Genomic DNA, 22,223 nt, shown 5'->3' with positions numbered 1-22,223 from the left:
TATATATATAAATTCTTAATATACACAAAATAATTCGTTTGTGTTCCAAGTTAATTTTCATTTACAAGTAAAAATTATTAAATTATTTTTATATATACTTTAACATCTCCAAAAACTGTTTATACTAGTAAAGTTGTGTATTTAAAAAAAAAGTAAAGAATAGAGACCATTATCTCTAGCTAAGTGCACTTAGTTTTAAAGGAAAGAAATGTGCAGGACACAAATGACTTAATCGCGTATACTAAAGGTTTACACAACTCACACACGCATATATAAATTCTTTTATAAACGAAGAGATTCATAATTTTGCCATGTATGTGAGTGCCAAGCCATGGCACTCATGGTGCAAAAGTAATTCTTCCTATATAAAATTTGAAAATGATGTTAAATGTGAATCGTATACTTTTCTAACACGAGAATAATGTGCGAGAAGAAGATATAAAGCTTTACATCTTTTCATTTCAAGAATCCTACTGAGTGACAAGAACGATTCGTCTCTCTGAAAGAAGGTGACGAAAGGTTGGAGCAGTTGAAAGTACTCACCATCTCTTGACATGCCGAGGCGTAGGCACTTTTGCAACCGACAGTACTGGCACCGGTTTCTGTTTACACGGTCGACCACACAATTCTTGTTCCGCGGACATTGATAGTTGACGACCGATGACTGCGACCGCCTGAAGAAGCCCTTGCAACCCTCGCAGGTGATCACACCGTAATGTACGCCGCTGCTCTTGTCCCCGCATACCTTGCATGGGATTATCTCGATCTGAGCTGTAACCATAAAAGAAACGAGCAATTCAATTATGAGCTCAAATCAAAATGTCTTGCAAAATTTTCCCTTGCTTCATAACTTTTTTTATTTCATAATATAAATAATACTTCATCAAATTTCAAGGTTTCATTCATATATATCTAGCAAAGTACTAACGGATTTTCTTTTTTTATCATCTTTATTATAATTCATTTCAAATTTCTTCGCTTCGAAGATTTCCATTAAATTACTAAAAAATTGAATTCTCTATGTAACGACATATTCTGATTTATTCATCAAGAATATATTATAAAATGCATTCTTTTCGTACTTATCAAATAAAAAACTTATAAGTAATATAACAGAATTCCTTAAATTATATATGTAAAGTTCTAAAGTTCTAAAATTCAAATCGGTGTATAATCACAATAAATATATTAATTTTAAGCCGCGCATATAATCGTTTTGTTCTTTATTCTTTATTAAAGCCATTGTATTAATTGTGAATCGAGTTGGAAGTAATCGAAATTATTTTAAGAAGTTTTAATATATTTTACAATCCAATTGTAAATATATCACCTAATTTCTTTAATGGCTCTACCTCGTATCGAATTGGCCTGCAATCTACGATCATCGAGGACCGCGCTGCCAGCATCGGAGAGAGGCTGCGCGGATCTCTCTCTCGATCTCGATCTTTCCGTCGACCGAGGACTCGTACTGTCCGCACCCCACGTAGGCCCGCCAAATCCTGACAGACTTCCCTCCATTTACAGATATTTCTTGCTGGTTTCATTTACGATCTATCGTGAGGACAATACCGGCTCGATTTCTGAAGATCCACGTGTATGACTATGATCGAAATCAGTCGTCCGTGGACTGAACGTCCTTAATTAGTCTTTAATTGAGTCTTTGTCTTAAATACACACTATTCATTTTCACGATATATTTTATGTGGAATATTACATAAAAATACATAACCATTCTCAAAATGCGTTCGTTGAATTGTTCTTTAATTAAGTAATAATATTTTTAATTTAAAAAATTAATACAAAGCGATGTAAAATATTTTGAAGATCAAGTTTATTATTATTATTATCGAATGTTTGAATTATTCAAAATCAAAACTGGTAAATTATTTTCTTACATACTTTAAAGTAAAAATAATATTACGAAAGAAATAATTGAAGAAATTTTAAATTAGAAAAACTTAAGGAAAACTTATTAAATTCTGCTTATTAAATTCTTGGCAAAAACTGAGTTGTTTGTTAAACAAGTTTATGAGTCTCAAAATCTATCGTTTTTTTATCTGCTAGGGTTAGATCAAATTCCTCTTTTCTTATCGTTCACAAAGATAATGACATTCAAACATATATACATTGTGTAATCGCAATTTAATTCGATTTCCAGTAAGGACTGGTATAAACTGTATGACATATATCTGTATTAAATTCACAGCTAAAAATCATCTTTTAAAGTTAGTTTTAGAATTGAAAATTGTAATTTCATTAAGTTTTACATTCAATTTGTTAAAGAATGGACTCGTAAATTTTGTTACTCTATATTATTAATAAAAAAACGTACTCAGACATTGAAAAAAAGAGATGTATAAAAACTTTTCACTCGCGTAATTACAGAATTATTCTTTCAAAAACTTTTCAAAAAAATGAATCGGTGATTTTAAAAAATTATACAAAAAAATTTGAAAACTCTCAACGGCAGGGCTTGTTAGCGGCCAGAAAAAAATCAGTGCGAAAAACAATTTCGTAAAGCGGGGAAAAAGGGTGGGTGAAGTGTCGTGATTATTCGCACGTGCGCGTGTGCGTGCACGGAAACGAGGATTTGGTGCGTAGCCGGTCCCCAGTCTGGATATATATCGCCCGAATATGCTTCTCCCGTCCGGCAACTCTAGCGCCACGAGCAGAACGTCGAGGCGCTTGCACCATACATACGCGGCCGAACATTACATAACCGAGAACGATGAACCCAGAGTACAGTCACCCGGCACGCTCGCATCTTCGACGTGCGTCATGCGGAGAGCGCAGCGTGCAACGGCAACGGTGGACAGGCATTATACCCGGAACTCCCGAAATCGAAATAGTCGCCTTCCTCTTACACCACGTCGATGTATTGTTGTAGTTCACAATGTAATTCTTTGTTATTTGTATATGAAAAGTCACCAGTTATACAATACAGCTAAAATAAGATATGAGAATAATTTTAATATTTATTACGTCTAACAAAATAAAGTGTATTCTTATTAAAATGATTATTATAAAATAATTATCCGCGATTTTTCTAAAAGAATTTTTTATATTGTCTTTCGAATTATTTTATATCATTATCTCTTCTTATTAATTTCTTTTTTCACAATGACTAAAATAGCTTATGTCGGCAAATGTTTTCTCTTACTTTGTATGAGAGTTTTTAAGCGCATTCTTGTTCGATTTATCTTTTGTTGAAGCAATTTCGATGTAGCGTTTTCTTTTCTGTAGAGAATAATCTCATACCAAATTTGTTATAATATATAGATACAATAATCACAAAGTACGTGATGTTGCCTCTTTCTTCTGATTTATATATATATAGATTATTCTTATTAATATTTAATGCAACGTAATCAAGCAAAAATAATGTATATATACATACACATATATATATATAAAATATATAGTAAAATATAATATTGTCCATTATATATCGTTGCCATTATATATCATTAACCTATTTTTTTTTATTTTAATGTTCTTCATTACTATAATTACTTCGTTTTGCTCATAATAAGCTTTAGTCAGACCGAGATAAAAGGAGGCAATAGTGCTTCGTATAAAGTTTCGTTGTAAGTTAAGTTATATATCCATAGAAATTTTTCCATGGAAATTGTAATATAACTTTACTGAAACAAGCAGACGTTTTAGCAAACAGACTGAAACATATTTTTTGAACATTTTGAACAAATTACAATTTATCAATCTAAGAGGAGGCAAACAAAAAAAAACTCGATGATAAATCTTTTTTAAGAGAGAAATTCAGAAGTAAGAATTTATGCGTTTTACTCTACATTAATTGTAATATAAAGTACAAATAGCTACAAGTCATAGAATTATATATAGGATTCGTAAATATTATTAAATAATTATACAACTTCCCATGAGGTGAAATGCTATCTTATTTTCTTTAAATTCTTCTTTAAGCTCCGCACACACAATCTGAACGAGCAATTTTGTCCACCGTGTAGTCGTGCGACTACACGAATAGCGCGCAAATCGTGAACCGCGCGCAAGCGCGACAGAAAAGTATATGGAATCGCGCGTGTACGCACAACACGCGCTCTTCTCCGCAATTTTCCACCTGGAGACTTTCCAGCCGCGCAATTCGATCGCACTACGCGTTTTCGTTACATACGTTTTCCACACACGTACACACAGGACAGACGATATACCACTCGCGCGAATCCACGGAACAAGTTTTGCGCGACGAGCAAAAACGGAAAACGATGCTCGCGTTGGTGGAAAGCGAAGAAAGACGCTCTTTGCGAATTGATTCACGTCAATAAGATGATACACTCAGACTGACGCGGTGGACTTCCGTTCAACGCTCGCGTGCTCCAAACGAGGAAATCTTTTCGAAGGTTGTTTCGAAGAAATTAGTATAACGATAAAGAACGCAGGATGAAAAGAGAGAAAGCGACGAGAAACATGAGGAAAAGTCTGCGTAATGTTAATACTACGCGCCGCGCAGTTGGCGTGGGAGCACTCGCGGCTACACTCTTCAGATTTCTTTGGTTGTGATCGAGAATTTCGGGAGGCATTCGGAACATATATGACCGCGAGTGAAGAACGAGTATACACGCGGTGCGACTGTTCTCTCTCTCTCTCTCTCTCTCTCTCTCTCTCTCTCTCTCTCTCTCTCCCTCCCCCCCTCTCTCTCTCTCTCACGAGAACACCGACCTCATCGTTTGCGCGCGCGGCCGGAAAAACTCGCGGAAAGTTCACGACTGACGGTACGAATATTTTGGGGATTTTGACGAGCCAAGGCGGCGGTAATATGTCGGACGAAGAAGGAGAGAGAGAGAGAGAGAGAGAGAGAGAGAGAGAGAGAGAGCGTGTACGCCCGCGCGCGCCTCAAATAAGAGAAAGATGGAGAAAATGTCAGTGAGAGAAAGGGAGATAAAATGAGAAGCAAAGGAAGGAGTGAAAGGAGACAACGACAGAAAGAGGGAGAGCGAGATGGAACGAGGTGTTTTTCGAGGACCGGCGTTAGCGGGCTGGCATCTCACAATATGTCAGAATTCCCCGCGCCCCTCTTCATCGCGCGACGATGCGGCGGGTCACTGAACTGTGCGCCTCCGCTGATGATGGCCGAGTGCCTCACCCTTTGCTCCCTCCACCCCCCTTACCGCACCGACAGCGCCACTGCCCCCACCACCCCCGCGCGTGCCGAAGATTCGCGAGTATAGGCGAACGTTGCCGGTGACGGTCGACTGTCATCGGAAACGACCGAGAGCCGCGCCGGCTGGATTACGAGCGCATAGCGCGCGCTTTCCGATCTCGACTCGTGCGACGCGTTTGCTTTATTAGTGCGCCTTGTTAAGGTCACTGGCGTGCTACCTAAATGCATGCGTGTATCGTGTTTCCTACATAGGAAGCGCGACTCGCGTAATTTGGGGATTTCATGGCGGGGATAGAATTCCCGGTTTTCTTTTTTTTTGTTTTTACAGAAAAATTGCTAATAAAAGTAGATGGAAAAAAAATAATTTTTTTTTAAGTTTTCTAAATCAATTTTTTCTTAAGAATGCATATTTTTTAACAAGATGAAAAAATTATAAAAATATTATAAATTTTTCTATTTATTGTATTTGTGAAAATAATATAAGAAATTTGGTGACGATTTAGAATCTGGAAAAATTATTTCAATAAGTAATATGTTTTTAAAAAAAATCATTAAGATAAAATGAAAAAAAATTTACACAGTAAGTTATAATGGTATTGTTAAATATATAATATTGTCTTTTTACGTATATAACATTCATTTTTATGAGAAATATAAAAAAATTTTCAATGTAAGTCACTTTTTACGGAGCTTATACACCTGATACATTTTTTAATGACAATTGAAATGATACAAATATGTAGAATTTCTTAAACAAAAAAAATTAAATTGTTGATTAAAAATTAAGTTAAAAAATTGATGCTTATATATTAATTTATTTTATTTCATTTGATGAAATAAAACCAGTATTTCATTTTAATTTAAAGTTTACTTATTGGAGTATCTTGAAACCTAGCAAGTTGTGAACCGATAGAATTAATAAAATTTCTAGGAAGGAAATATTTAAAATAACTATTTGTATGAATAAGTATTTAATAATTTATTATTTTTAAGTCGGTTAACTCGTACATTTATATATTAACAAGTAACAAATATTATAGATTTAATTTTTAAACAATTTTGATTAATTTTTTGACTCTATGTCCTATATCAGTTGACTTTCTTCATTGCTTCATTGCCTTCATTGCCATCATTTTTGTGCCTCTGTAAAATGTAGATGCAAAGAAAGACTTTTATCTTTCTTTAGAATATCGATTTTATCTCTGAAAATTTTTCTCTCATGTATTATACGCTTTCTTCGTTGACATCATTATCTGATCTCATCCCTTCGTCTCTTTCCGCTTATACATTCATATCGTCCCTTTTTGAAACTTCGTCCTTGTACATATCCTCTCTCTTCCCCTTCTCCCTCCTCAATTTTTCCCTCACATTTTCTATATATCTCTCTTTCTTTCTCTCTCCCTCTTCTTGTGTTCTTGCCTGAACACGCACCGGTTTTATCCATCTCCCTAATGTGCGCGCGCGCCGTTCTTTCCACGCCATTTTACTCCTTCCTTCTCTCTTCATTCCCTCACTATTTTTCCTCCCCTCTTTCGTTGTTCCTCATTGTCCTCGCTCGTCGCTCTGCCCCTCCCTTCTCGTATACTCACCGCTCACTCCGAACGATTTCCTCCGCCTATTCCCCTCGCCCGCGCCGTGTCCCTTTCGCTCCTTCACTCATTTATTGCATAACCGTGCACGAGGTTGCCAACCTGCGCCGCGTAATACTCTATAAATACGTTTCGCAAATAAATATTCGCACGACGACGATATGCATGCACGCGAGTCGACGAATGCAAAGCGTCGTCGTCGTCCGTCGTTGTTATTGTCATCGTCGTTGTTGTCATCAGTCTGCCTTTTCCACCGTGGAATTCAACATGTGAGATTAGCGATACTGCGAATGGAATAGATAAGCTGATTTTTGATAACAAAATGTGCGCCAGTGGCTGCGCATACTGATCCTTGTGTTTACGCTGATTATTTAATAAACGGGTGATACATGTGTGTGAGAGAGAGAGAGAGAGAGAGAGAATCTCAGTGATTATAGTTGCATTTGTTGTTTGATATTCATGAAGTATAAACCGTGGAATTTTGATCATACTATTTATATCATAAATTTTTTATACAGATACAGATTAATTTGGCCCAATTTCTCTCTCTCTCTCTCTCTCTCTCTCTCTCTCTCTCTCTCTCCCATTTTAATTAATTTAAATTGAGAGAGAGAGAAAGAGAGAGAGAAATAGAGAAATCAATTTTTGATATTATAAATCCTTGATATCAAGATTTTGACATATTATTGATTCTAATAGATAACATAAATCGCTAATAGTACAAACTTTTTATCATCAAACTTTTTAAGGGTCAATTTCATCTTCGGATAATCTATAATTTATCTAATGGATAAAAAAAAAAAAGTAAAAGAGAATAATAGAATAAGAGAGTAGAGAGTGAGAGTTGAAATTTATCAAAAGGTGAAAGCAGCCTATAGAGTATTTTAATATAAATCTGTTAAATATCATAAGTCCTAAATATCATTGAAAAAGATCGTTATTTTTCCAGATCTTCATTATTATGTTTCCACGTTTGTGAATAATTCAATTTAATTACAATTTTCTAAATTTTAAATCTTAGAAGAAAAAATTTATATTTTATAATATTTATCGAAATTTTATCGATAAATTGCATAATTGATTAATTATCGAAATAGTTAATACAATTAACAGTTTTATGCGTTCCTGCACGCTTAATTTATATACTCATATATCTTGCAAAGATATAAATATTTTTCTCAGCTGCGTAACTACTCGAACGTAATGCAGATACGCCTGAGTGCAAAGGGTTAACGTTGCCGCTCGCTCACTCGCATTCACGCGACGCTCAGGCTGACGTCATTTCTGACCGGTCCCGAGACGACGAACTTTAAGACAGGCGTTTCCGAGCGGGATAATAAACGCCGAACGCGTAATTCGTGCCAAGTCCGTTCGTATTGCTCTAACCACGATATAGCAAGCAATACGTTCGTGCGTGTGTCGAGCGTCATCTCGGAAAGCTCGCGAGGTTCAACGACTCTCGGTCTATTATCCGTCGTATGAGCGACGCGCATTGTTTGGCGAACGATCGTAGGCGATATGCCGAGATTTTGACGACGCAGATCGTGATGACTAAACGGTTACTCTTGTTAACCCATTTCACCAATGAAGTATATAAGCAGAAGAGAATGTAGAAATGTAAAGCAGCAGAAATTTATCATACATCAAGATGTGATTCTAGTTTTCTTTATGAAAGTATATTTGAAAGTATACTTGATTTACTGTTACATACTTTATGCATATATTATTTCAGTCACAAGATATATTAATTTGATTTTATGGAAAAATATGATGTGGTGGGGTTTTCCTTTTCGGTATAATTTTAAAATATTGTGAATAAAAATAGATATCATTTTTCAAATTAAATTAAATATGTAAAGATTCTTCTCTGTTTTGGTATCTCAATATTATATTATTTTTAATAAAAAATAATAATAATAGGATAAAATAATTAATAAAATCTCTAATATTTTTATAAAGTCTAATTTTAATTTGAATTTGAATAAGTGTAAAACTTTAAATACTCTGTGTGTATCAATTTGCGTTGTAATTATTTTTATTTAATTGTTTTATCTAATCTCCTGCCCAAGTGTTGACACTATATGTTTAAAAAATGTTTAGTCACACACACAAAATGGTTTTTATAAAAATTAAATAAATGTTATTAACATTAAATATATTCATTAAACCAATCAAAATATCAACAAGAATCGTGTTTCAAACTAGTAAAAAAATACTTAATAAACTATTTTTATAATATTTATTAAATAGTTTAAAAAACGTATCAAACTTTAAACGTTTATTTTTATACACCTATTACATGATTTCGAAGGTTTATCAAATGTATTTTGAACGTAACTGTGCACTTGAGTGGCATTAACAAGATTTAATTATCAATTACGGATGAAAATTTGAGATTATTGAAATTTGAACTAGTGTATGTCCAAATAAGGTATTATTTCGTTAAAGTTTAAAAACAATATGGACTTGATATGTGATTATTGGCTATAAATAAAAGTTATAAACTGCTAAATATGAGTAAATCTTAATTAAAAAATTTAATATTTCGCAATTATCAGAGCGAATCGCAATATTTACATCAGTATAAACCATGGAATACGATAGCGATATTACGATTATCATAACATGATAGTAATATGAGTGGATTATTAATACCATTTATTCTTGTTCAATTAGAAAAAAAGCATTTTCTCCTGAATAGATACAGATTTCGAACGTTTATCGATAACGTTTGTGATGTCGATGCAAACTCGATGCCAGGTGATAATACTGTTTTTCTGTCGAGCGACATGTATATATCGTGTGACGAGAATATAATTGTCCTGCTTTTCCACATTAAATTCTAAGTGAGTTTAATTTACAACACACGACGAACAAAAATTGATATATTAACGATAGCGTTACACAAAGTATGATTTCTTGTACACTTCTTATGCCTTTCTTGTTCAAGTTAATTTTAAATTAATTTTAAATTAATGTCATGCCCACCTCAAATTTATTTTTAATTCAAGATTACGAATATAATTATAATTGACTATATGTAAAATATAATTTATTTTTTATTAATTTGTAACATTATTGCTTATAATGTTAGATTTTTTTTAGAGAAATTAACTTAATTAGAAATCCAGGACAAATTTTTTAACATTTTCTTATTACATTTGGCTATTTCTCTTTTCACTTTTGTTTCTTTTCCTGGTTTTTTTTTTAATATTTTGTGTATCTTTGCTTAAATCTTTTATATCTGCTTACACAAGTATCGAAAAATACATCTTGCATTTTTGCTTTTATTAAATTAACAATGCTCGAATTCTGTATCAAATTGATATGTATGTATTCTTAAAGGACCATCATATGTCATAAATAACTGTTTTCTGTCGCGTGCTGTGACTTACCTTACCATACCGATTGCTTTGCGCTCTGACCTACATTTGGGTCGAGATTCACGTTCGCTACGACCATCTACTGGCTCCATGAATGCACTCTAGGAACTGAATATCGCACTACGGTGCGAGAAGTCAAGCACGACAATTGTTTTTAAGTTTTCGTAAAAGCAGTACTCGAGTTTTAAGATTACATGACATACATTTGGCATACAACTAGCATATGTTATTTTATAATATTAGACAAATTTAAATATTTCAAATTTTGATAACATTATTAATTCAATGAATTTAATCTGGATTCATATAAAGATAAGCAGTATTAATAATTTTTAAATATTTTATTTTACAGTATAGCACATTTTATCGCCTAGTATTAATTTTATTTTTATATGAATCTTTCTAAATGCTATTGATTGCATTTATTTTTGTATTCTATCAATATCATGTTCACGTATATTTTGTATTATATTTTATTAAAAATTCGTCAAACCATACAATTTAAAGGTTTTACCAAAAATTTGCTATTATAAATGATCATGTAATATTCGCAATAGAAAACGATTCTCACAAGAGAAATGTTAAAAATAACCGCTCAATGTAAACTTTTACTAAGTTTTAAGATTTTTACATGTCTCAAAAAAGTCTACATTTTCAAGTTAAAATTAACATTTTATTTTCTGCAGCGTATCAAACTATAATTTTACATTTTGTTGTTTGCTTTTAAAACATAAGAATTAAATTAAATTTTCATTGTCAAATAATAATTTTAAGATTTATTGTTTGTAAGTTTGTTCGACAAAAATTTAAACAGCAACGTAATATAAAATTAAAAGATATTTATGAAGTTATAACATATGCATATTTATTAAACAATAATAATTAAGTACTAACTTAATTATCATGATTAATTTACAAGTGGAAGTGATTGTTAAAACGAGGTCGCAGTTATAAATTTAATATAATAATCATCTTATTTCTGATACTTTCAAAAATACTTTCGATGAATAATTTAGTCATTGACGAAGCAAAACTGTTAAAAGTTAAGAGGTTGAACATCAAAAGTAATTGCTGTAATGGGGTCAATTTTAAATCTAATGATAACTGTTATATTCTTGGTACTCTTTAATAATTTACAAGATATTTCTGTTAGAATAAATCTTCATAGTATCATAATAATAATAATTAATAGTTAATTCCTAGTCAATTATAAAAAATTATCCTTGGAATATACATTGTCGTTTCTTCAATATCTACTATAAAATCTTATATTATTAAACATTAAAGGATTAAATTTAAACCAATCCCTTGAGTAAAATAACATTTTGCTATTTTTAACTTTTAAATGTGTCAAATGTATTATTTTAATACAAAATTGTTAAAAAAACAATTACATATAACCAATCATTTCTATAGTTAGATTGCTTAGTTCAAAGTAAATAGCGTTCATATTATATATACTTGGTAAATAATACGAGTCAAATCAATACATTACTTGAGTTGAAATTGTTTAACTCCATTGTTTTAATTGAATTAACGACATATTGAGCAAGAGCAGTACCGATCTGTAGGAATGATTAAAAACATCTCAAATTCGACATAATTTGACAATTGAATATTTTACTAATTTGACAATTGATATTTGAAATATTATGAATTTAATAGCGTAAAATAAGGTAAAAGCCAAATGTCTTTTATTTTTCTGGTATCAATAAAGCAGTATCAATGAAATATTAATTTTTTAAATAAAAGTATTTCTTATTATTATTCTCAGGAACTTATAAAAACTGAAGTAAGTGCACTATATTATTATAAAAAATAACGCATATATGAAGAATTAAACAATAAAAATAAAGAGTTAATGTTATTCTAACTAGTTCCGGCCAGAAGATCATCAACGGCACGAGATGACTGGTTTCCAAAGAGTTATGCAACTCTCTCGACATTGCGCCACTTTGCAGAGATGCAACCAACAAGGTACGGACCGACGGGCCTTACACATAGAACAACACAGCTGCTCTCTCGCGCTCTCTAGAAGGGATCTCGCTCAGCCGCGGACAAGAATGACCGTTACAGTTTCCTTAAGAGAGGCCCCAGATGTGGTAATACTTGCGACACATCGATGGCCACCAGGTACATACGGGCCAGAGCCGGACTGATCGACACACGACCGCTGCCAAGATCGTCCGGCATCTGAAACGATTTTCGGATATGGGCCGGGTGGGACGCGAATAGCTATGCTTCGCGTAGCATATAATGAACGTGCTTCTAAATGGCGCTTATGAACGGACGCAAGTTGCACATCTATTTTCGCGCGTATTCGGTTTCCTGGTTTGGAAACTCTGCACGATCAATCTATTTATTACATATTGCCGATAGAAAAGATTTTGAGAATGCACATATCACATTTCAAGCCATTATCAAAAATATAAAAATTTCATAGGTTATTTTATTAAAAAGTCTGAATACCTTTGTAAAACTTGAGCATAATCTCTTATTGGTACGAAAGTTATTTAATTTTTGTTTGCTTTGACTCTTAACGTAAAATTGCGTTTTATTTAGTACTTATTTGTAAAGGAAACTTATTTGTTAAGGAAACAGCATTATGCATTAAATCGAATTTTTTATATATGTAGATAATATTTTATATTTATAACATATATTTTATAACAATTACTAATAGATAACAATTACTAATCAAATTCTAATAAAACTGTAATAAATATTCGTGGAAAAATTCATTTATCTTCACTTATTCGTTTAAAAGTTCGTTTAAAAGTTATTTATTGCGATATTAACTAAATTAAATAGTTGAATTTCTCTAGAGCCAAACATTTTTTTATTGATATTATAATATTAATTTTTTATTATTTTTAGATGATACAATACATGCATCCAAAAGTCCTTAAATATAATTAATCTTTATGTTTAGATGGTGAACAAAATTTTAAATTGTATGTCGATTTTTTAAAAACATTATCTGCGATCTTCATTTGTTTTATTCTGGAATCACAAAATACTGATAGTTGCAGCAAAGTTATTGTTATTAAACATCTAACAAAGTTTAAGGATTGTCGATAAAAGTATGAATAAAATTTCATATAATCGCAAGCAATCGCATAGAGCTTATCGCATCTCGAAGCTCGGCGACGAGACGGCTGCGCTAGATCGTGTCATCATCTGCGGAACGTTGACCTTTACTTTTTGGCATTTCGCTCTCGCGTGTTAAGACTTCGATTATATTGGCCGCTCGTTCGCAGAAGCAACTCCAACGCGACAGAGACCTTAATTCCTTATGGATTGTTGGTTACGTAAATTTGTGTTTATACAAATCCCGCATTTCGTTATTGGATTTATAGATATGATAGATATTTGAAATCTTCTATGTGAGATGAGGTACTTATTAAATGGACATGTCATGAAAGAAAAAGAGAGAGAGAGAGAGAGAGAGAGAGAGAGAGAGAGAGAGAGAAGATTATTATTTTAGAAAGATACCTACGAAAGTATAAATAAGTCTTATAAGGTAAAATAAAGACGTCATGGTAGAGTTGTAAATAGAACGATAAATTTAGATTGCTTTGTATAATAAATGTGAGCAAGTTATAATTTGCAAAGAGAGATCGGACAGAAAAATTCCGATACTAACAAAAAAAACACTCAAAATAAAAGAGAAGAAACAAAAAAGGCGAGACAAATCAAGCACGAATCTAATTTCAATACGAATTCGCAATACTATAGTATCGTTTACGTCGTACTCATTGACGACTTGGTTCGCGGTCTTAAACGATGGTTGCTTCGACGATGGTGCATATCGGAGCGATATAGTCTTCCATTATCCACTTCGTGCAACGAGGAAGACATATTTCATAAGATCACTGACACAACCTTGCACCTATTGTTCTTTATTCCTGCGCACTCTCGTATTGCGATAGCCGCACTCGCTAAGAAATAGATATATAAAATTCAAGTTCCTTCAAGCAAAATATAATGGCAATTCAATTCAATCAATTTGTATAGAATCAGATTAAAATTTCTGATAAGATTCGATATAAAATAAATAAGATTATAAAAATATTACATTTTCAAATTAAATTATTTTTAAAAATAATACATTTTAAGAGATTTTCTGTATTATTTATAAAAATATTTGTAGAAAATATTTGTAGAAAATATTTGTAGAAAAAAAAATATCTTTTAGAAATAATTTTTAGTTGAATCTAAATAAGTTATTCGTGGGATTCTTTTTTTGTTGCCCATTACACTGTTTGTATGAAATCTTTAATTCTCCGTTCCGTCACAGTAATAAAAGAATCGTTGTCATCATTATTATATCTATCAAAAGTTATATTAAATATCTTCAACCATTAATTGCCATTAAGTAACTTTTATTAGTAATCAATTCTTGTCTGCAAATTTTTCCACTCGAAGACGTTTCAATTGCGAGATTTAAATAAAAGACATGAAAATCGTCTTATAAGTTCAGGCTTCGACAGATTTTGGTGTGTAATTCATTAGGAATGATATCTACATTTTTGCAAAAGAAGCCACTTCAAATGATGTTTTTCACGTTAATGATAATTGGGTCTTAACGTTACACCATTATACACGTGCTTTTTGCCGTTGCATTATATTCTTTAACATCTTTACGAGTGACGAAGAAATACAGTTGTACAAATCATGGCAGTGATCATTGGCGGGAATCGAGCCGTAACGATTCAATGTCGATGAAATCTCACTTCGATTGCAGATCAGAACAATGACACGCGCCTTCGCAATCATGAATCAATCGCCAAACTCATTTTAAATTCGTGAAAAACTTCTCTTCGATGAAGAGAAATATCAACGATATCCGATCCCCCCTTCCCCCCCTCGCATCAATATTTTCAACATATTTTCTTCTATGATCTATCTTTCATTAAGAACTATGAGAAATGTTATTACAGCATCAAACACGGAGCGACGACGAAAGGGAAAACCGGTCGCAGAATCGATTCCTGACGATTGCCGGATATAAGTGCGGAAAAGTGTTGCAACGGGGGTGAGCAGGCGGACGGGGGTAGGAGAAAAGGGTAATGGAGGGGAGGGGGCATACACGGATCGCGTCAACGGACGAAGGAGCGCGGTGCGGCCCCCCCCCCCTCCCCCCGCACGCGCGAAAAGTCAACGTTTTTCCGGCGGTCAATACGAGGAGAACCGAGCGGCGACCGGGTGTCGGAAGGTTAGTAACTTGGTCAACGGTGAACGACCGGGAGTCCGCATCGCGCATGCGCCGTTACGCCGCTGACCCAGATGCGCGCAACGTGATTGCCGCTCGGCCGTTACCGTCGATCCTCGGCGATCCTCGGGGTCCCTTCGCGGTCGCCCCACGGCTGACCCACATCGCCGTCACTACTGGCTGGCGGCAGTGGCGGCACTTGCCGCGTGGACACCGTGCCGGTGTATGCGTGTTTGCTCTTTTGCGCTTCGTGTCGCACGATCTTCTCCTTCGCCGGCTACCACTTTTTTTTTTTCTACAACGCGTTAACCCTTTCTATATAGGGAAAGCGCGTATATGAACTCCTGAAGTCTATGATAAAAAAAATCTTAATACCTATTATCAGCACTGGCTACTACATTGTATAGTCAATCATATGTCGTTGTATAATAACGTGATACTCGCTATCAAATTCTATAAATTCTATAAATTTTATCAATTCTATCAATTCTATAAATTCTATTGTTAAATTCTATTGTTATTAATATACTGCTATTACTTGTAACTATTTTGCATTCGATTTTTAAGAATAGTAGCACAAAATATATACAAAATTCCATTTATACGAAAGAAAGACTGTTTTGTAGTGTGGTTATATATAGTTTAATAAATTAAATTAATTCCAGAAAATGCATTAATCCGGTAAATATTCGAATATTACGATATCATTTATATAACAACATTGTTGTCACATTATGTAGATAGTAGTATCAACATGCAATATTTTGTACACAATATGCTTAGTTTGGTAAACATTTAAATAAATGTAATGCTCAAATTAATTTTTAATTTAATTTTTTAATGAGAATTTTTATTTAATTTTTTTACATGAATTATCCTCAATCGTTCAAATAGATTTGGAGATGATTGTTTGATCATTCTCTTTTCACTCTCTTTTCACAGTTCCAAATAAAATTGAAATTTTCTACATGTAATTTTATTTTAAATATAAATTAAATATGGTTTTTGAGCCTTTATCCAGAATTTACTGATAGACTTTATTTGTGTGTATTTTTTATAATTTTGTATTTTTAAAATACAATTAAAAATGACAAAGTATCTTTCGTACATGTATAAAAAATGTAACGACACATATTGGTATTCCAACATAAATATACTGTAATGCACGAAGTTACATAATAAACCCGTAGATTTTTCTTGTCGTTTCATGTCGGATTTTGCGCCCCCTCTTCGCGTTCTGCACCACAGAGTTCTCCAAGGCCTGTCGTCTGCACGACTTCATGGAAGACTGTGCTTCAACTTTGATTGGACCGCCAAATATAATGTGAAAAGTCTTTTTGCGTTCTACCCTACTATAACAATTCCTTCTACGGATACATATATATGTCAAGGACTTGAATTTAATCTTCTTACATGTCGCATCTTCAGGTTTATCCAAGGATAATTTTCTGAGGATTATTTTTACTAACAATTTTATCCTGACTACATAAAATTGTTTCGGATTAATAAACTTTTGAAAAGTTGACGTATATGATATCTCAAAATTAAATAAAGTGGCGTTCTTTAACAAATTTCGAAATTATTTTTTTCAAAAAAATAATTTTTTAGAAGACATTTTTTATTAAATCTTTTTTATTTTATTTATTTTTTAACTTTTTTTCTAAATTTAAATATTTTGATAACTAAATAGGACATAAATTAATATATAAAAATAAAAATATTCTTAACAAAATTTATCTGAATGAAATAAGAAAAAAAGAAAAAATAAATAAATATTCATCAACAAATTTATTCAATTTATTATCGATTATAAATAACTTTACAATTAAATCTTGCACTTTATACATACATTAGTTTATTAATGGTATGATAAAATTTGTATGTTAGAATATCCTACTAGATCAAATTAGAGAATAAAAGAGTGATTATTGTCTGCAAATGTTTTGTTTTATGCAATTCCGAAGTCGTTTTCGTTTGCACAATAACACGAGTAATCAATGCATGAGTTGTGCGCGGTGAAATTTAGAAAGCATGCCGCTTGCGACGTGCTTGCGACCCACGTGCACTTGATATATTGGGCACACAATCGGGATATTTGAATACATATTACGTGAGCATGTGCGCGCAGGTGAATTATCGCGTCGAAGAACTGTTCGTTATTCTATCGTCGTTTATATATACCCAAATCAGATTATCATCCAAGTAAATAAATACTCAAGCAATTTGATTTCATTACATTAAATTAACAAAAATCTCTTCTTTTTCCCGAAAAGATAATTATTTCTGATTGAATTCGAACGAAAATCTATCTAGAATATTTAGAATATTTCCTGGCGTTGTTTCCGCTCCCTAATGAATCGACACTATATTGAAATTAAAATAGGAAAAGGACTTTTATAAGTAAAACATAAATAGATTTTTGAATAATATTTTATTATTGTTAGTAACGTTTATCATAACTTTTCTGTGTTATACTGTTTATATAATCGTAAAAGTAATTAAACTATTAATCAATAATAAGACGTGTATTATATAAGATCGTAATGTAACTAAACATAAAATTTTATAACATCTAAAACAATCAAATTTAAGCAATAGAATGAGAGAAATATGCCTTGTAGAATATGTTCTCACTTGTATTATCTCACAATCGAGAGAATAACTGGAGTAACAAGAGCGATCATCCTAAATTTGCCCAACAAGTCTTCGGAGAAGACGCTTGACCGAGGATTGCGTAATGCGAGGAGCGCATTTCGCGCTTCCGTCCTCTCGGAATACGCTTTTTCTTTTTTACACCGAGTCGAATTATGGTTTCTTACTTCACTCGTGTCGCAACACGGTCGCCGCATCGTCGCAGCCTCGAGAAAACGCGACTTTCGGTTCTGCGAGGAGCGCGCGTTCGCGGAACAGTCCTCAGTGATTTCGCATTCGTATCGTGATCCCATGCGCAATAATGAAGTACGAGCGTCGTCGGTTGTGTCGGTAATAGTTGGTAGCGAGCTCTATGGCATACGTATGGGATTTTATTAAGCACGCGATATTCCGGTATTTTCAATGAACTGTCTCGAGCGTTCGAGAGAAGGTCGTGGTCTAGAAATGCGATATTTAAATGAGAGAGCAAGAGAAAGAGAGAGAGAGGAGGGGGGGGAGGGAGAAAGAGGTATCCAAATATAAAACTTCCATTTTTTCCGAGCCCATATCGAAATGTAGTTAGGTACATATTTTTTTAGTAACATTCTGACAATTTTGATCCACTATAAATTTCAATGCAATATTCTATCTTGTTGATGTATACTTTGAATTTCAAATTTTAAACATTAATGTAAAAAAAGATATATTATAAAAAATGTTTTTCTTATTCTGCGACATAGATATTGTTTCATTATTTCATTAATAACTGTTGTAACTCTCCATTAATAACTGTTATGTTAATTCTACATTAGTCACGTTGCAAGCATTGCGGTCTAATCAAAGTGGACTTAGCTTAACGTTGATTGGACCGCAAAACGCTTACAAAAGGCTGCGACTAATGTAGAATCAGCTTTAGATGGATCGTGTATGTGTTTAATTTTGCCATGGAAAAAGATAATAAATATCAGTTTGTACCGATAACTCAGCAATTGCTAATGAATCGTCGCCTTCGGCGCGCAACGAAGGCTCGTGGTGCGCGGGTGAAATGCACGATTGAATATTACGTGGCGGCAATGCAACGCTTCGCCTACATTGCTTCTCACGTACATACCTGCATCCACCTACGCGTTACTCGTAAACTCTCACGTTTTACGTCAGCTGCATCGTCCGTCGACCGTCAGGGAATCCGGCACGCGTAAAAAAAACTTCCGGAGCGAACACGTTCCTTCAGGCCTATTTGATCTGTTAATAACTTCAAGCTGGAATGTCCAATATACGTATTCTTTTATTTATATATCACATTTTTCACACGATTTCTTCTTTACGATTAGAAATTCCTCGTAAGCATCGAGAACATAGAAAATATATTCATTTGTTCAATGAAATTATAACGCGCAAAATCACATTTGAGATGATTAACGACGATTATGAATAATATGATTAAAATATAAAGATAGAGTCATTCATATAACTTACAATTATTTTATTATATGTGTATTCATTTTTGCCACATTAAAAAATTTAATTTATTTCACTTTTTACGTATACATACGATTTATGTTTAAAAAATTAAAATTTGTGTATGCCAAAGGGACAAGATATATTTAATAATATAATTGATTCGTCATCAAAGAATTGTTGTGATTTATGCACATAATCGCTGCTTAAAATGACAAGAGCGTGTGTTATATACAAAGGGATTAAATATACGTAAAATATACGTAGAGATGTACGTGTGTAATCGACGTAATTGGTTGAATTACGCGCGAAAATTTTTGGCAGCGATTCGACGCATTACGCAGAACGTTCACTTTTCTCGTTAGGATAATTATAGATGTAATTAATGATATTATATTCACAATACAATGAGATGAGCAACGTTAGAAACCAATGCAGATTTTAAACATTTAATTTGTCAGAAACTGATAATTTTTAGAATGTAATACTAAAAATAATAATGTAATCAATCATTGCAATAAAAAAGATGCTCTGTAAACATTTAAATTAAATTTATGTGTGAAATACAGATCAAATTCTTTTTTTAGAATTCAAATTAGATAACATTATATCATAATAAATGAAAGTTAAATGATACTTATATATATTTTATAAAGACATAAAAGAAAATAATTGATATACATTTATAATTGAGATAAAACTCTAAAAAATGAAAATTAGCAATCTTCATTTGAGCTTTTGTGAATATAGATATCGATTTCATTGAAATATCATATCTCGTTAAAGATTTTAATGTTTCGGTATATGCAACACGAATATTCAATAATACGTTAATTTGAACTATCCTGCGAGGATAACGTACGATAAAATGTCGAGGGTAACTTTATTCGAAAATGGTACATCGCCCTTTCTGCAGAAATGCACTGTATACGAAATCGATCGAAATGCATCGATCGATAAGATGTACGCGAATAAACGTACTTTAATATTGGTAGACGCCCTCGTTACCCGTAGAATGTAGGTTAACCACGAAGTTAAAAGCAGAGTGCGGTATTTTATATTCCAAAGAACGGCGCTAACTTTTTAATATTATAGTATTATACTCTAGAACATAGAATGGCGTGTTACACGATGTTCATTTCTGTTTAATAACGTGACAGCGATTCCCTCTTTTGTTATTAAGATGTTTAATAATTTAATAAAATATAATTTTATTTATGGGATAATTTATTAGAATAACAGGTGAAACAAAATAAAACAATTTTTGGAAACTTTTTTTTTATCAATATATAATCTCTTATCATATAATCTCTCATCATAGAATAAATGTTAATTCAAGATTAACTGAAAATGTAAAATAGGCAAATATAGAATTTATAATTCAATAAATGTTCAACAATCATGATAATCATGAAGTGACTTACATCCATTAGCTCGAGATAACCAATGATATCGCGTTCAGTAAGTTAACTGAAGAACAAAAGAAGGGATTTTGCATTTTTTAATTATTAGATACAGAAATTATATAAAGATATTCTTTTTATTGTAAAAAGAAAAGATATATCTAACAATAAGTATATATAATGAATAAAATGAGAAAATATGAATAATCTGGTATTACTGTTCAGGAAGAGGTTTCTTATGAAAAAGGAAAATTTATCGTAGCAGTAGTAAACACTCAGTATGCGCAGACCCCGAAACATGTGAGCTTTCTAATAATTTCTGTTATCTCAACAAAGAATGGAAATATTTTCTATAGAGAGAGAATAATGTATTTAAAAAAAAAAATAAAATCTTTAGCTACATACAAATGTGGGATTGTAAGTATCGCTAATATGTTTATCAAGAAGTGTTTTTCGTATCAAAAAAATACTCTTAAAACGTCATCCAAATAATATTAGAGAAATATTAGAGAGATGAATATGAACTCCGATATTTTGAGAATATAAGGCATAATTCTGAAATTCTAAATTTATAAATACCCATTTCTAAAGATCTGAATTTATAAACATCTTTTTAAAAGACATTTAATTTATTTAATCCAAAGTCTTAAGAATTGTGAAAGCATGCCAGTTTTTAATTTAATGGATTTAGTTCTCGTATGGATACAATTGCATCCCACATTCTGATAAAAACTATTTTTTCTACTAATCAATAAAATAAATCCAAATACATCTAAGGTGATAAACACACGTCTAAGCATGCCAAAGGTATTCTTATATATAAGTATGACAATGTTACACATATAAATCATACTTCTTCGAAAACTGCATAGAATTGCAACAGAGCAATATTACACGCATCAGAATACGAAACCTGGTACTATGTAAGAATCGGTGTGGCGTTGCGTTCCTTACTATCATGCCCATAGTGCGCGACGCACTTTTTTTGGCAACCGACTTTACTGACGGCGGGTGTAGGTCGTTGGCAAAATCGTCATTTCTGCATCAGGCCGACTACGGAGACGGAGGAGAGGCCGAAAGTTGCGAGGAAAGTCGATGACGGCGATGACGATGCGTGCGCGAGCGTGTGAGGCAGTGCGCGAGTAAGCGTGTAGGGAAGAGACAGGCGGAAAGTGGGACGGGGGAGGGGGGAGGGGACGACGAGCGCGCGCGTGCGCGCGCGCGCGCGAGTGCAAAGAGGAGAGGTGGCAGGGGTACGAACGAGGGGAGCTGCAGCGTGCGCGCATCGGCGCGCACTGCACAGTGCATGCACCTCTGAGAGGTGTGGGTGAGACGCGCGCGTGTGTTAGCGCGAGCGTGTAACTAGGTCGCGGGTTCGACAACTTCAGCCAAGGCTGCTCATGC

General features: G+C 33.2%; 1 protein-coding gene across 6 annotated transcripts in view; it reads right to left on the bottom strand.

Annotated features, from left to right (window-relative positions):
• LOC108688755 (probable nuclear hormone receptor HR3) overlaps positions 1–22,223 on the bottom strand; it is an 87,222-nt gene that overhangs the window by 24,092 nt on the left and 40,907 nt on the right. For 4 of the 6 annotated variants that reach the window (XM_018195126.1, XM_018195130.1, XM_018195129.1 and 1 more), the window contains exon 2: positions 544–771. In XM_018195126.1, the coding sequence (XP_018050615.1) occupies positions 544–771 (228 nt within the window). Of the gene's footprint in view, positions 1–543; positions 772–1,352; positions 1,516–22,223 lie in introns of those variants that run through there. The other 2 variants (XM_018195127.1, XM_018195128.1) reach the window with 1 other exon arrangement.

This window comes from Atta colombica, unplaced genomic scaffold (genome assembly GCF_001594045.1).
Source record: "Atta colombica isolate Treedump-2 unplaced genomic scaffold, Acol1.0 scaffold238, whole genome shotgun sequence".
Classification (NCBI taxonomy): domain Eukaryota; kingdom Metazoa; phylum Arthropoda; class Insecta; order Hymenoptera; family Formicidae; genus Atta; species Atta colombica.
This window is presented reverse-complemented; position numbering and strand designations above follow the sequence as displayed.